This window comes from Lacerta agilis, chromosome 4 (assembly GCF_009819535.1).
Source record: "Lacerta agilis isolate rLacAgi1 chromosome 4, rLacAgi1.pri, whole genome shotgun sequence".
In the NCBI taxonomy this organism is placed as follows: Eukaryota; Metazoa; Chordata; class Lepidosauria; order Squamata; family Lacertidae; genus Lacerta; species Lacerta agilis.
The window spans coordinates 65,458,778-65,472,793 of record NC_046315.1 but is presented as its reverse complement, the minus strand read 5'-3'; the positions used below and the strand labels follow the sequence as shown (position 1 = coordinate 65,472,793).

General features: G+C 39.0%; 1 protein-coding gene across 1 annotated transcript in view; it reads left to right on the top strand.

Annotated features, from left to right (window-relative positions):
• Nucleotides 1-1,906: 1,906 nt before the first annotated feature.
• The window catches only part of FRMPD4 (FERM and PDZ domain containing 4), a 272,525-nt gene continuing 260,415 nt past the window's right edge, over nucleotides 1,907-14,016 (top strand). Inside the window, exons 1-2 of the mRNA XM_033147406.1 lie at nucleotides 1,907-1,939; nucleotides 5,040-5,140. Of these exons, the coding sequence (XP_033003297.1) occupies nucleotides 1,907-1,939; nucleotides 5,040-5,140 (134 nt within the window). The remainder of the gene's footprint in view (nucleotides 1,940-5,039; nucleotides 5,141-14,016) is intronic.

The window sequence follows — 14,016 nt, the reverse complement described above, 5'->3', positions numbered from 1 at the left end:
TGCTGGCTTTTGATAAATTAATTAAAAGTTGAAATGTGTTAATTATTTTCCTTTTAATGTAGATCACACTGCTCAATTTGCTTCTCTAATCACTTAGATCAATTGCATCTTAAAATAAAGTCAGTGAAGATTGATGAAATAACCATGTAAAAGACAGAGATTAAGAAATATTCTCCCCATAACTTTATTCTCTTCAGAGAAATCTTTGGAGTCTAGGCAGTTACCTAAAATTACATTAGCCTTTTATGCAGCCACAAAACACTGCTGATTATGTTCCTCTTATGAGAGACTACAATCCCCAGATATTTTTCATAGGCACTACTGCAAAGTAAGATACCTCTCATTTTATGCCTGTTTGCCTGCCTGCTTGCTTGCTTACATGCAGAATGCTGAATTTTATTCTGTTAGTTTCAGCCCAATTTTGTGTTTTGTCAAGGTCATGTTGTATTTTATGCCTGTCTTTGGATATGTAAGCTGTTCCTGTTTTGCATCATCTGAATATCTGATAAAATTCCCCCCCCATCCTCTTATTTAGAGAATGGTTGCCTTCCACATGTTGTTGCTTGTACTGTACTCCAACTCCCATCAGTCCCAGCCAGCATAAAAACCAATAGTTAAGAAGGATGGGATATTAGGGAGGAGAAGAAATACATTTCAGTCCAATAAGAGGAGATAGCCTTCTCTTAAATCGGCTTAATTTGAATGGTCCATGAAACCCATAAATAAAACACACCGTAAGTTGGAAATCAAATCTAGAGACTGAGAGGGAGGCTGTCTATATTAGTAGCTTTGTATTAATGAAACATTTTTATGTAACTGTGTATTTTTGTAACATTTTAAGTTGGTTGCTGCTTCTGTTTTTTTGTACACTGCTTAGGGATATTTTTCAATATATTAAGAGGTATAGAAATTAAATAATCAATTAATTCAATCAAATCGCACAATGAGTTCTCCAGATAAGATTAGGCTGTCAGTCCAAATTGTTGCTGGCAGTCCTTTTAAATCCTATTGGAGATTTCATTGACGGTATAGAACTAGCCCTCAGATTTGCACAAAACTAGAAAAGTGCACAAGCAAATTTACAAATGCCTGACTGTGCAATGCCACGCTTCTTAGGTGGGGATTTTTTTTTAAAGTAGGTGCACATGCAACTATCTGCAAGCATTCCCTGTTGGTACTTACGGTAATTGGCATAACAGAAACAATAGATATGAAGCCAGGAGCAAGCACAAAAGGAAGCGCCTACTGGTATGAAAAGGAAAGGCCAAAGTTGCCCAGTGAATGCAAATTCAAATATGTGTGTATGGGGATTAGTCCAGGCTAATACAAATGGGACAAGAGTGGATTAACAAGCCCAAAACTTCCATAGTGAGGAAAGTTTATATCGATTTGTAAGCTACCAGTTGTTAAAGGCATTGGCCTCTATTTATTAGAAAAGTTGCTTCTAGAGGACCTGCTTATTGAGCGTGCATTCTGATTTGCTGCAAGGAGGTTACATGGCCACATCAAGCAACTGTTATCTCACACTTGTCAGTGCATTTTCCTTACTGCAGAAGTCTGATTTTCTTTGGAAGCAGGTTTGTTGTGCAAAAGCTCCAAATCTACTTTATCTGCACAACTTGTATTTGCCAGTATGTGACAGAACCCCACCCACAAAATAACAAGTCTGGACCTCCAAAGGCAAAATTAGCCTTCTCTTTCCCTCGCTCTCCAAGAAGAGTCCAACATGATTATCTCTCCAACCGGGGGGGGGGGGAGGGGGTGTCAGATCATATTTCAAAAGGTTTGTGGACAATATGCTGCTCACCTGCAACAGAACATTCTAAATTTACTCCACAGGTGTAAACAAAGTAGCCTCCAGCCTCCCAGCCTGCTTTAGTGAATCTAGTTGTCTTGGAAGAAGGTGATGGTGCCCCTTTCTATTGAATCAACATTACAAGTGCTAGATGGTAAGTTCTGTATGCTGAACAGGTACTGCTGATGCTTCGTTTATTATTACTGTTTAAATTGCTAATCATTTCTATAAGACTCCTTAATAAAGCACAGGGCTTACAGTAATGATCTGATTTATTCTCGCAACAACCCTTCAAGGTATAGCATTAAAACTGTACTATAATAAAATGCAATGTAAATAAAAGAAGCAATTAAATAACATACAGCATATAGCACAGTGCATTACCATAGCCACAACAGGCAGAAACATTATTAAATGGTCTGCCAAGACGCTAAGCAATTTTCAAGCGGTCCACAGAGAAAAGAAGTTTTGGAACCACTGCCATATACAATATGTTTTATTGGTAGAACTCTGAAAAATACTGGCATGAACAGGAAGAACATTAGGCCCAGTGGTAAAATGCTTCTAACTACTCTGCTTTAGGTTCGACATTGATCATTGTTTGCTGAGCTGGGCCTGAATGGTAGCCCTAAGAATAAGGAAATTCACATTTTTCATTTCAGATATGATGTAGAGTCCTCTGTCTTTCCCCAAAGAGTGAGGGGTGTTCAATATGGGGCTGCATATTTTGGCTTATCTCCATATGATTGCAGAAGAGTCTGTTCTTGCATAACACCTCTCACGCCCTGTTCGGCCCCCTGAACTTCTGGATGAGACTGTAGGGGAGAATAGGGAAGGTGAAAAATCAGTTGGGTGATTGGATACCCCCAATTATTTCCATCCTGTTTCCTCTGCCGCTGTACAGAATTTGAAAAGTTGGTGTGTCTATGCTTTTTATTTCAAATGTATAGTGCACAACCCTTTGCTTCATAAATACATATTTATTTTCTGTGAGAAAATAGATGAATTTTTAGCCTGTCACTTTATCCTTGACCTTGAAACACTGGATGCACTGGCTCTGACTTTAATTGTCATGACATCACAGCTGAACTTCTACAATGTATAATTAGTGAGCACTTGTGGTGATGTCATAATAAAAAAGCACAGAATATAGAATATAGACATTGCTAATTCTGAAGGTCAACTTTTTACATTATAGTAATTGATGCTTCTAGTAGAAGCACTTAAAATATCCCACATGGTCTTCTGACTCTACGGAGTCTCTTTAGGCTCCGAGGCTTCATATGTACATTTATGGTTTTGTTTTGCAAGTTAACTTTCTGGCGACTTTCTAAAAATTCACACCTGAACACTTGGGCCTTTGAATATACCTCTCCTCCCATGTGTATATGGTTCTTCCATTGGAAGAAAAATAAAAGCAGCTTAATGTGCACACACAGGCACACTTTGCATGCACATCACTTTGCTACTTGTGTGGTGCCTCTTTTCACTAGTCAATAACTCTAGCTGTTGTCATTCTGAAAAGTACCAATATCCTAGCCATTGGCCATAATTCAGCAGCTCTGGTTTATGCTCAGATCACCATTCATACAAGACCTTCATTGTTCTTTTCTGTGCAAAGGGAATATCAATACCAGCAGTTAGAATCTCCTCTTGAAGCAGCAAAAAGGAAAAAACAGGGACACATCCATGACGAAGACTTGGAAGTCAACTTTTTGTATTACATTTGATGTAATTTGGCACTGATTCGTTAAAAACTTGGAAAAACCAATAAATATTAATTGGTTTTAAAAAATCACCCTTGTATACATACATATTAGACAGGAGTCTTATCTATTGTCCTTTTGGCACCTGTTGAAGATGTCCATCTTTGAACAAACTTTCTTAGTGGATGTGTTTTTATTTATTTATTCTAGTTTGTGTGTCTATTGGATTTGAACTGAATTTATACACAAGTGATTGCTGTGTTTGTGTGTGTGTGTGTGTGTGTGTGTGTGTGTATACTGTATATATTACACACATACACACAAGCACATGAGGGACGTGTCACAGGAAATGATTCACAAAGAAAATAAATAATTATAGGAAGCATTTCATAATTATAGGAAGACATAATGCTGCAAAGAGTCTGCATGTACACCTTTGTTTTTTAACCACTCGCAACAGCAGAAAGAATACATACAAATTCAGCCTTTTATTTAATTGCACTGTTGCATGATTAGCAAACAGAATCTTCCATTTCACTTTTGCATGCACATCTATATCCTTAAATAATTTACTTGTCAAACAAGTACAGATATTCCCACGTTTCCCATTCTCCTATCCTTCTTCTGTATTTAGAATATAAGCCTATATGTTGTTATTATTTCTTGTTCTTTTTAATTCCAGTTTTTTAAAATATTGTACAGCTCCTTGGTTTGTTTGTTTTTCAGAGGTTTTATTAGAATAGAAGCAATTCTGAACCCCCTTCCTTTTAGGATTATTGTGAGGAATCAGAATAGTCTGTAAGTGGTTTGATAGTGCTGTGTATTTTAAACGAAGCTTAATTCTCTGTACAGCTGAACTCTGATGCCTTCCTTGAGAGGACACACTTGAAGCTCTAAATTTCTGCTCATTCTTTATCCCTGTGGTAAATTGCTCTTGCTCAATAAAGTTTTCTTTATCTGGCAGAGGTATTTGGTCCCACCGTTCTACTTTCTGCTTTAGCGACTTCAGGCATGCTACAGAAGGGCAGAAATCCTAAGCTTTGCTAAGCAAGCTGAGAAAAAAACGTTTAGGGCTTAAAAACATTACATATATATATATATATATATATATATATATATATATATATATATGAGTAGCTCAGCATTTTGATGCCATCCTGGATGTTTAGATGGAAACCAGTATGTCTGACCATCAGATCTGACCGGTAATAGAAAGCCATATTTCTGTTAAGGGTGAGGAGACATATTATCAGAGCCTTTGCTTCTGTAAAGGCACTCAAAGCACATGACCTCTTAAGCATATCTTGTTTCTACTCAGCAGAATAATGATTGGTCTCCAAGCTGTTATTGCCTCCGTTTTCCTAGTCTCTGTGCCACAGCCATGCTTGCATACTTCACTATTTTTGTTGCTGTCTCTTTTCACCGGTGAAGAACTTTAGCTGCTGTCCTTCTGAAAAATACCAGTAACAAAGCCGTCTCTCTTGTTGGTCTAATGAAGAGCAAATATATTGACTAAATTAGTTTCCCTACTTCTAAAGATCATGGAGAGAAACTTCATTGAAGAAGAAATTCAGCGGACCCTCTCCCTTTCCTGGGACACTGTCAAAGTCACAGATGAAGATGAGAAGCAGTTTTGTCAGTGAGTAAAAATATTTAATTTTATAACATCCTTTTCATGATTTCTATATGATCCATCATAGCACAATCAACATGAGAGATACAAAAAAGGAAAAAAAAATACTTTTTGCCCCTTGCATTTGTATGTAACTGCTGATGAGTGCAATTAGAGATGATGTTCTCAAGAGAGAACGATATCAGTTCATTGTCCTATCGGGTGGGTGCTTCCATTTGTACATATCATGCAAACTGTATAGCATGCACACACAGAATTAAGAATGAATGAAGGTAAATTAGTTGCTACTGCTCTGTGGAATAATAGTGGTTGTATAAATTATTTCTCTTCAATATTTTTCATTAAAGTAGTTTCTTGTGAAATACAGATACATTATTTATTCACAACTTCTTTGCCCTTTGTATCAATATGCATAAGGATAGTCTGTATGCTTTTTAATACACAGGATATGTGTGGTTAATGCAGCTGCAAAGATGAAGCCAGAAAGGCAGGAGATTGACAGAGCAATGCTATTTCAATGTCATGTTTTTCTTACATTTTAATTTTGTACCAAAAAAAGTGCAGCACTATTTTGAAAAATTCAATAGTAATTGCTGATGTCTGTTTTGATCAGTGCAAAATATGCCACTGCATTTATTTTCTTAACAAATTGCCGTGCACATGCTGATGCATGTGGTTTTTATTTATTTAAATCAAAGCAATAGCTATGAATGGATGTAAAAATGTAATAGAGGGGCTGTGGCATATTTGCTACCTCAGAATTTGCTAACGCTGCCATTTATTTTTCATCCAGGCATCTTCTATCTGCTGCTTGACAGAACTGCAGAGAAATAAGCTAGATGGATTGGTTTTATTTCTAAAAATTAGGGGGGGGGGGAATCCTCCCTATTCCAAACTTCTTTATTTATTATAATTATATATTCCATTTTTATCACACACACACACCTTTTTTGCCTCCAGGGCAGCACACATGGTGTCCTCCAATTTTATCCGCACAACAACCTTGTGAGATAAGATAGGTGAATAAAGGACAAGTAGCTGAGGTCGAATAGAGAGCTTCATGTCTGAACACATATTTGAACCTGGAGCTCTCCAACCTAAGCCAAAAACTCTATCTACACTACCCTTCTGCTGTTGAGAACATTGTCACTCTGGTTTTTCCTTCAATGTCTGAACTTTTGCTTCCACTGCATTGCCTCCCCTTGAATTGGTTTTTTAAATGAGCACCACAAACATGGCTCCATCCTTAACCCTCCCCCCTAAACTTGTCAAGAATTTTTTTGAACAAACCTTAGTAGCAGGCAGCCTCTTCCACTTTGCCATCTTTACATTGGCTTTTGCATGTGATGCCTGCCAAGCAGCAGAGGCAGACAGAGAATAAAAATAGAGTTTGGAGGTGTATTGTCAATAGTTCCTCAGCAGTAGCTACCTGCCATCTTAAGGCAGATAATTTGTTTGTAAAAGCGGGCGATCTTGCATTGAGAGCTTCACATTTCCCAGGCAGTATTTCAATACTTGAAGCAGAACTAGCCCTGAGAAACTGTCTAGAGAACACTGCAGAAGCATTCGTATTCCATAAGTATAAAATATACTTGAGCTGCTATAATTATTTCTAACGTAGATGAGGAATAGGGATGGGCAAAACTGTCAATTTTCATTTCTCTCTGATTTTTTTTAAAAAATAAAATCTTAAGTTCAGTTCTTCACATTTCCACATCAGTTTGAAAATTCCTTTTTAAAAAAAGTCCTCATGAAATTTCACCAGCATTTTATTACAAGTTTCTCTTAGCACTCATATTTTTGCAATGTGTATTTCCCCTGATATAATACATTTTGAACTAGTGTGTGTTCATAGCATATGCATTTCTATACAATTACTTGGCCGGTAAGCTGCATTGCAAAATTCGGAGAAGCATGACTTTCTAAGGATGGGTGTGTTTTGGTTCCACATAGCATTTCAGAAAGTGTGAAGCAGGTAGATTTATCTTGAAATACAAGCTGAACTGAATTTCTCTCCCATTCTTAATGGAGGTGTGAACCCATCTACTGTGACTGGCCCTACCAGCCAGTAATTCTAACATGAGTCAAACCACTGCAGTAGCAGCACTGAAGTAACCTTGCCGGGAAGTGTGTATGGAGGTGCTGGGCTGCTCAGATGACAACCCCCCCCCCTCTCAGCCTCGCTGAACTGGTCCAAAGGAATGCAGAGCAATATATTTGGCACCAGCTTGGCTGCAGGAGTTGCCAGAAGAAAGCGTACAAGACACCATCCAACCATCTTAGGAACTCCACTCCGGATTTGTGTAGGGTTTACTCCTTAACCTTTTCTTGTCCCAAAGATAGCCCACAAGGCAGTGAAGGTTTAGGAGCAGAGTTTTCCTTCTCCTAGATGGTCTACCTTTCCAGGTTGATGTGCCCCACCTGTCCCTGACTTCTCTCTACAGCACCTGCAGAAATCTCCTCCTTGACTGCTGGACCCACTTTTAGTCTTGTCCGCTCAGTCTAATGGAGCCTGTCTTCACATGGAGGGAAATCCCTATTTTACTGAGGGCTTGAGATTTATCAGCCACCCGCAGCTGGTTTAGCCAGCCAGTCAAAGCTGTTTCCCGGGGTGTGGCCAGTGTCACCTGCTGACAGCTTCTAGGAGCCACAGGTGAGAGCTTAGTGCAGAGTGAGGACCAAAGATGGACAAACTACCCTAGAAGCACCACAGCATGTACCCATCCCCTAACATCTCACATACCCCTCACATACACAAAGCCATTATACCACCACAACTTATGTCTAGTTTGAACTTCGTTGCTTACCAACCATGCATTTAAGGAGTTGAACTTGACTGTGTATATAAAAGGCATGGTACACACACTTACCTGGGAGAGAGCCCCATTGAGAACAATGGGAGAAACGAGCCAACATGTATAGGATTGCAGTGTAAGTGACCTCTATCTATATCATTGCTCATTATGTGTTGCCACCTATCATCTTGTCTGCATTCAACTTCTGGTTATTCATCCATATGCCCTTATTCTCTGGTAACAGAGTGCTGCATACAGACTTCAACTAAGCTGCATTCAGACTTCAACTAAGCTGATTTTTGTGTGTGTGTGTGTGTGCGTAATGCTCATTGCCATTGTTAACAACAGAAAAATTGAATGAAAAGTAAAATGGTGGCAGCCATTGTTTTTGGCAGAACCTTGAGATGAGATGAAAATGAAACTGCTTAACAATGAAAGACACAATTAGGCAGGACAACAGATATAAATAGCACTCCAGTCTCTTTAAATTTTTGAAAATAGCAGCTTGTGAGTGGGGGATCAAGTTTGTAGCAGAGTGGGGAAGGGGGTAAATTATATAGTAGTAGTAGTAGTAGTAGTAGTAGTAGCAGTAGTAGTAATTAATTTTTTCTACCCCGCCCATCTGGCTGGGTTTCCCCAGCCACTCTGGGCAGCTTTCAAAAGAACATTAAAAACAGAATAAAGCTTCAAACATTAAAAACTTTCCTAAACAGGGCTGCATTCAGGCGTCTTCTAAAAGTCATATACCGGTAGTTGTTTATTTCCTTGACATCTGATGGGATGACATTCCACAGGGCGGGCGCCACTCCCGAGAAAGCCCTCTGCCTGGTTCCCTGTAACCTCACTTCTCGCAGTGAAGGAAGCTGGACCTCAGTATCCGGGCTAAACGATGAAGATCATACACTTGAAGCTGCTGGCTTGCCCACCAGTAAAAGCTTACATGTCCACATATGTTTTGGCTAACATAATAATCTGTGCATTCCCAGGTCACCTCTAGTTTGGCCCTGTAAGAAGAAAAAGAAACTTAATTTCCAACTGCCCTGTTGTCATGACTTTTCATTTCTCAAAGGTCCATTCTGTTTTTCCTGTTATTAGATGTAAAGACTCCAAATAAGAAGGCCACAAAAGCCTAGAATATTTCAGATAGCATTACAGATAGTATTAAAAGAGTTCTATCATTACATTTCCCACAACTCTGACAAGCTAAAGGATTTTATGTTGTGAAATGCAGGCCTGGAAGTTGAATGCATTTTATATTGCTGTCTTCGTTCAGCCAAACATATAGTAAAAAGTCCCCTTTGAAGGCAGTGATTACATTTTGACCTTTTAGAGCTTGCTTTTAGAGTAAAGATTTTTATCTCGCATTACAGATAATTGCTGACTGGGTTTAATGCAAGCCTCCCAGAGAGCAGGAACTGAAGAGCCTGGGATTTCTGTGATTTAATAGATCATTTATCTTGACTAAGAAGCAGAGGAAGGGAGAGAAGGCTGCGGAAACTTGAACTCTCCGCATCTGAAGGCCTCGCAATTTCCTACCTATAGGCTGCATTTGTTTGCTTGTACTTCCTTCTCACAAACTTTGATAGATGGTATTAAAGCCTCATTGTAGTTAACATGCAATCTAAAGAGAGGACCATGATATCATTGGATTTAAATGGGTCTAACTCTGTGGCAGATCGCTGCGAATGTGGGTGAATATGGAACTGTCCTGCATGAGGTCATAGATTTCAAGGCAGTACAGCTCTGGATCATAATAAATCAGCCTTCAGGATGTATTTGTGCATATGAACTTATGGTTTCCTAAAGCCATGCTGTCTAAGCTTGGAGCATCCAGACATCCTTACTGGTTGGGCTCACATGGTGGAAAGAAGAAAGAAAAATGGAAGAGAACAAAAGAGTTTGGTAACTCTTTCTCATAAGGTGAGGGGATGTGGCCTAGTTAAGCCTGGCAGGACAGCTTACTCTGTGATCTTTACCCCTTCATGAATTAATTAGAGTTAAGCATGTTAGTTATATGAGGCTGGATAACCACAAGAGTTGTGAAAGGGAGAGGGGATAAAGGCTCATAGGAAATTATTATTATAATTGATATACTGCTCACAGGGACGCGGGTGGTGCTGTGGTCTAAACCACTGAGCCTACGGCTTGCCAATCAGAAGGTTGGCGGTTCGGAGCTCCCGTTGTTCAGTCCCAGCTCCTGCCCACCTAGCAGTTGGAAAGCACGTCAAAGTGCAAGTAGATAAATAGGTACCGCCCCACCGGAAAGGTAAGCGACATTTCCGTGCGCTGCTCTGGTTCTCCAGAAGCGGCTTAGTCATGCTGGCCACATGACCCGGAAGCTGTGTGTGGACAAATGCCTGCTCCCTTGGCCTATAGAGCGAGATGAGCACCGCACCCCCAGAGACGTCCGCGACTGGACCTAACAGTCAGGGGTACCTTTACCTTTTATACTGCTCACATGCCAAAACGACTTCTTAGTGGTTTACAAGTATGAAAGCAATTACAAAATATCTACACATAATTAAAATAAAAGTTATTCAAGACACTGAAAACATCCACAATTAAAATATACAATAAAACAAGCCCATTAAAAAGCATCATGATTAAAGGAGTTAAAAGAGCAATTAAAACAATTAGATCAGGAAGTCCAAGCTCAGGGGAATGCGCCTAAACAGATGTGCCTTCAATACTATTAACCCTGTTTATATTATCCTGTTTAAATTGGTTGTCTCTTTCTTGAATCCATTAGGATAGAAAGAGCCCAAATCACCCCACATTACCTTTGAGATCGTTGTTTGTTTGTTTGTTTGTTTTTAAATGGCAGAATGGTACAGGGAAATATTTGATTTACTCTAATATGGCAAAAGCTTTGAGGAGAAACTTGTCCTTTTAAAAAACTATTATATTTGAAGATTTTTCAATTACAGAAGAATATCACATGGACCAGTATTTCATTAACCTTTCATTTCAAACATAAGCACCAATTTTCACTTACATATTCTCTTTTTAGAGTTAGCAGAGATCAAATTAATTGAAAGTCTCTGTTCAGATTTGCATCATCTTCTTTTTTTAAAACTTCAGCCCCCTCCAAATTGGTGGGGTTGTTTTTTTGTCTCGCTTTGGTTTTTTGAAGGCGTATTCTACAGTACTGTATGTAATTGACACAACTTTAGTTGTTTTGCAATGGTTCACCATTGTTACTGCATTATTGCTGTCTTGAAGTGACTCTCCTGAACTATAGTGCAAAAAAGCAGAACAAAAAACAAACCCTTGGAAATTTGTGGTACCTACAGTCATATGATTCAGAAGGAAGTTAAGGGACATGCACTGATTAGAAGCAAAGCAATTGCCATCCCAAAACATTTGCAGGTGCAAGCAGTATTGACAGTGGCATGGTGTATAACTGCCTGATTCCTTCATGATAAAAAAAACCTCATCAATGCACAATAAAAAGGATGTCAGGTTGGGTTTTTGGGGCGGCTTGATTTGTTTATGTGTATAAAGGTTCTCAGTATCACAAGGACAGGGCTTTTCCAAATTCATCTTTTGAGTCAAGAAACAGGAACCACATTTCCAATAAATCACCCTTGAAATTAGGGCTCCCAAATGCACAGATTATGTTTTGTTCATTACAATACCCTTTCTTTTGTCTTGAGGTGGAAAACGTGGGGTGGCGTGTAGTAGATAAAGCAGTTAAAACGGGTCAGTAGTAAAAAAAGAAAAGAAAAAGAAAAAAGTAGAGTGAAAGATAGAAAGTGTTGCTTGTGTTGCCATCTTGACTTCTTTTCCATCCCTATTCTTTGTTAAAATACTGCTTAATAGGTATTTCCATCATAATGCCAGTTGAAACTGGGCTGTTCCTAACAAAAGCCCTATTTATTTAGCTAAGGAAACTTGCCCAATGTCAGATTTCATTTGGGCATTGCCACCAAAAATGTAGGTAGGTTTCTCTGTTGCCATGGCTGCTCCAACACTTACTAGGATTTTGTTACATTGTGTTATTGGAACGAATTATTTTACCATGCTATGAGGATACCTTGTTAGTATTACTTTAAAAACAATTCCCAGACATCTATGAAGAATGCAGGTATACATTGAAAATCTGTGTCTGTATTTCCTGATTTTGTGCTCCCTCCTGTTACTTTGCCCATTTTATCCCACATGATGGTTGCTTATACAGGTAACATGAACCTAGAAGTATGTCTTGTAGCTATTAGATTAGTTGTCCCCAACCTGGTTCCCTCCAGCTGTTTTGGACTAGAACTCCTGGGAGTGATGGCTGATTGTAGTTCAAAAGAACTGGTAGCTGTATTTCACTTTCAAAACTTGTAAGGCATCAGATTCATTATCAGCCTCAGCAGTAATTCATTTTTTTCTGTGTTGAGCCGTGATGAGTATTGATACCAGGAAACAAAATTCAACATAAATTCAGTTTGGATGTCTTTTTTATGGATAACACACCACAGAAGCTGTGGGCTTTACTTCTCCTCTGAGAAAGGAAGGAACCTGCTATCCATGTTAAAAATAATAATAATCTGGCCCTACAAAACTTGATGCTGGGGAAGTACCTGGTGCAATAATTTTTCACCTTTTATTCCAGGGGTGGGGAGGTTTTTTTTCATCCCAAAGCCTTTGTTTCTTCCTGGATAACCTTTTAATGGACAGGGTCAGCAATGATAGAAGGGGAAGTAGATGGAGCAATAGAGTCAACTTTTCCTTTTGTAGGGTACATTACAATCACACAAAGATTAGAGGGTTCTACACACACACACACACACAGAGAGAGAGAGAGAGAGAGACAGACAGACAGACAGACAGACATTGAGACAGAGACAGAGACCTACTTCTCCATCCAAGCACCTAACCCAAAGGCATTATCATGGCCAAGCAAAGTCAATGGCTTAGAAAATGTGTTTGTGTGTGGCCTTCATTCCATCCTAGGTCTGAAGTTTCCCAACCCAGTTTATACCATACAACGGAGATGGAGAACCTGTGGCCTTAGCAGTGATGTTGGACCATAATTGCCACCATCCATGACCATAGTCCATGCTGGCTGGGACCAATGGGAGTTAGAGTTGTGTCCATGAACATCTGGAGGGTTGCATGCTCTCCACCTCTCCCATAGAAGCAATGGCTAACTGGCTTCCTAGGACTGGTTCCTGTATAAATTTCACTTACATCTATATTATTTCCTCCAAGATATAAGCCACATGATATGATTTTTCAAGGTAGAAGTTTAGTGAAAATCAAGTTAACTTTCGTAGAAGATAGTTTTTCAGTTGTTTGGGTTTTTTGTTTGTTTTTTGCTTCTTCTTTTCCACAGCAGGCACTTTTCCAAAAAATGTATTTTTAAATAATTTATCTGCTTTTGCTGTTGTTTGCAGAAAAAGTCTCCCCTTGTGACATCTGAAAGCAGAACAAAGGTACTGTCTGGTTTGAGCTTTGTTTTCAGAAAAGTTAACAAGCCAGAACAGAGCTCTATCTCAAAGGGAACAACCCAAAGCTGGAGAAACTTACGGTTTTCCCCCTCTGCAACATATTTCCCTCAGTCTTATGTAGCCTACAGAAAACTGTACATGCTTCTTTGAGGATGAGATTAATATTCTTTAGGTTTATTTGCAACCTCAGAACTTCAATTTCTGGATACTTTTGAATACAGTATAGGCATTCACCAACCTGGTGCCTTCCACGTATTTTTGAGTGTAAATCACATCAACTCCAGCAAGACCCATTATTTCTTGCAACAGATGTCAGATATTACTTGAAACAGATACCAGCTGGCTGTCCAAAAGCAGTTCATGTACCGTGTCCACAGTTTTCTCATTTGTGATGCCCATTGTATACAGAATCAAGATTACCTTTTCCTGGTATTTATCAAGATGATTTTACTGGGGTAAAAAACCAAATATACTTTAAAACAAACACACACACACACACACACACACACACACACAGAGAGAGAGAGAGAGATATGTAAGTTTCATAAACCTTAACCAGATTCACTGATCATGCTTCCAAATCTTGAGTTGCTGTGGTAATGCCTGCAGAGGCATAACAGATTTGTGCAGATTTCAAATATGTACATAT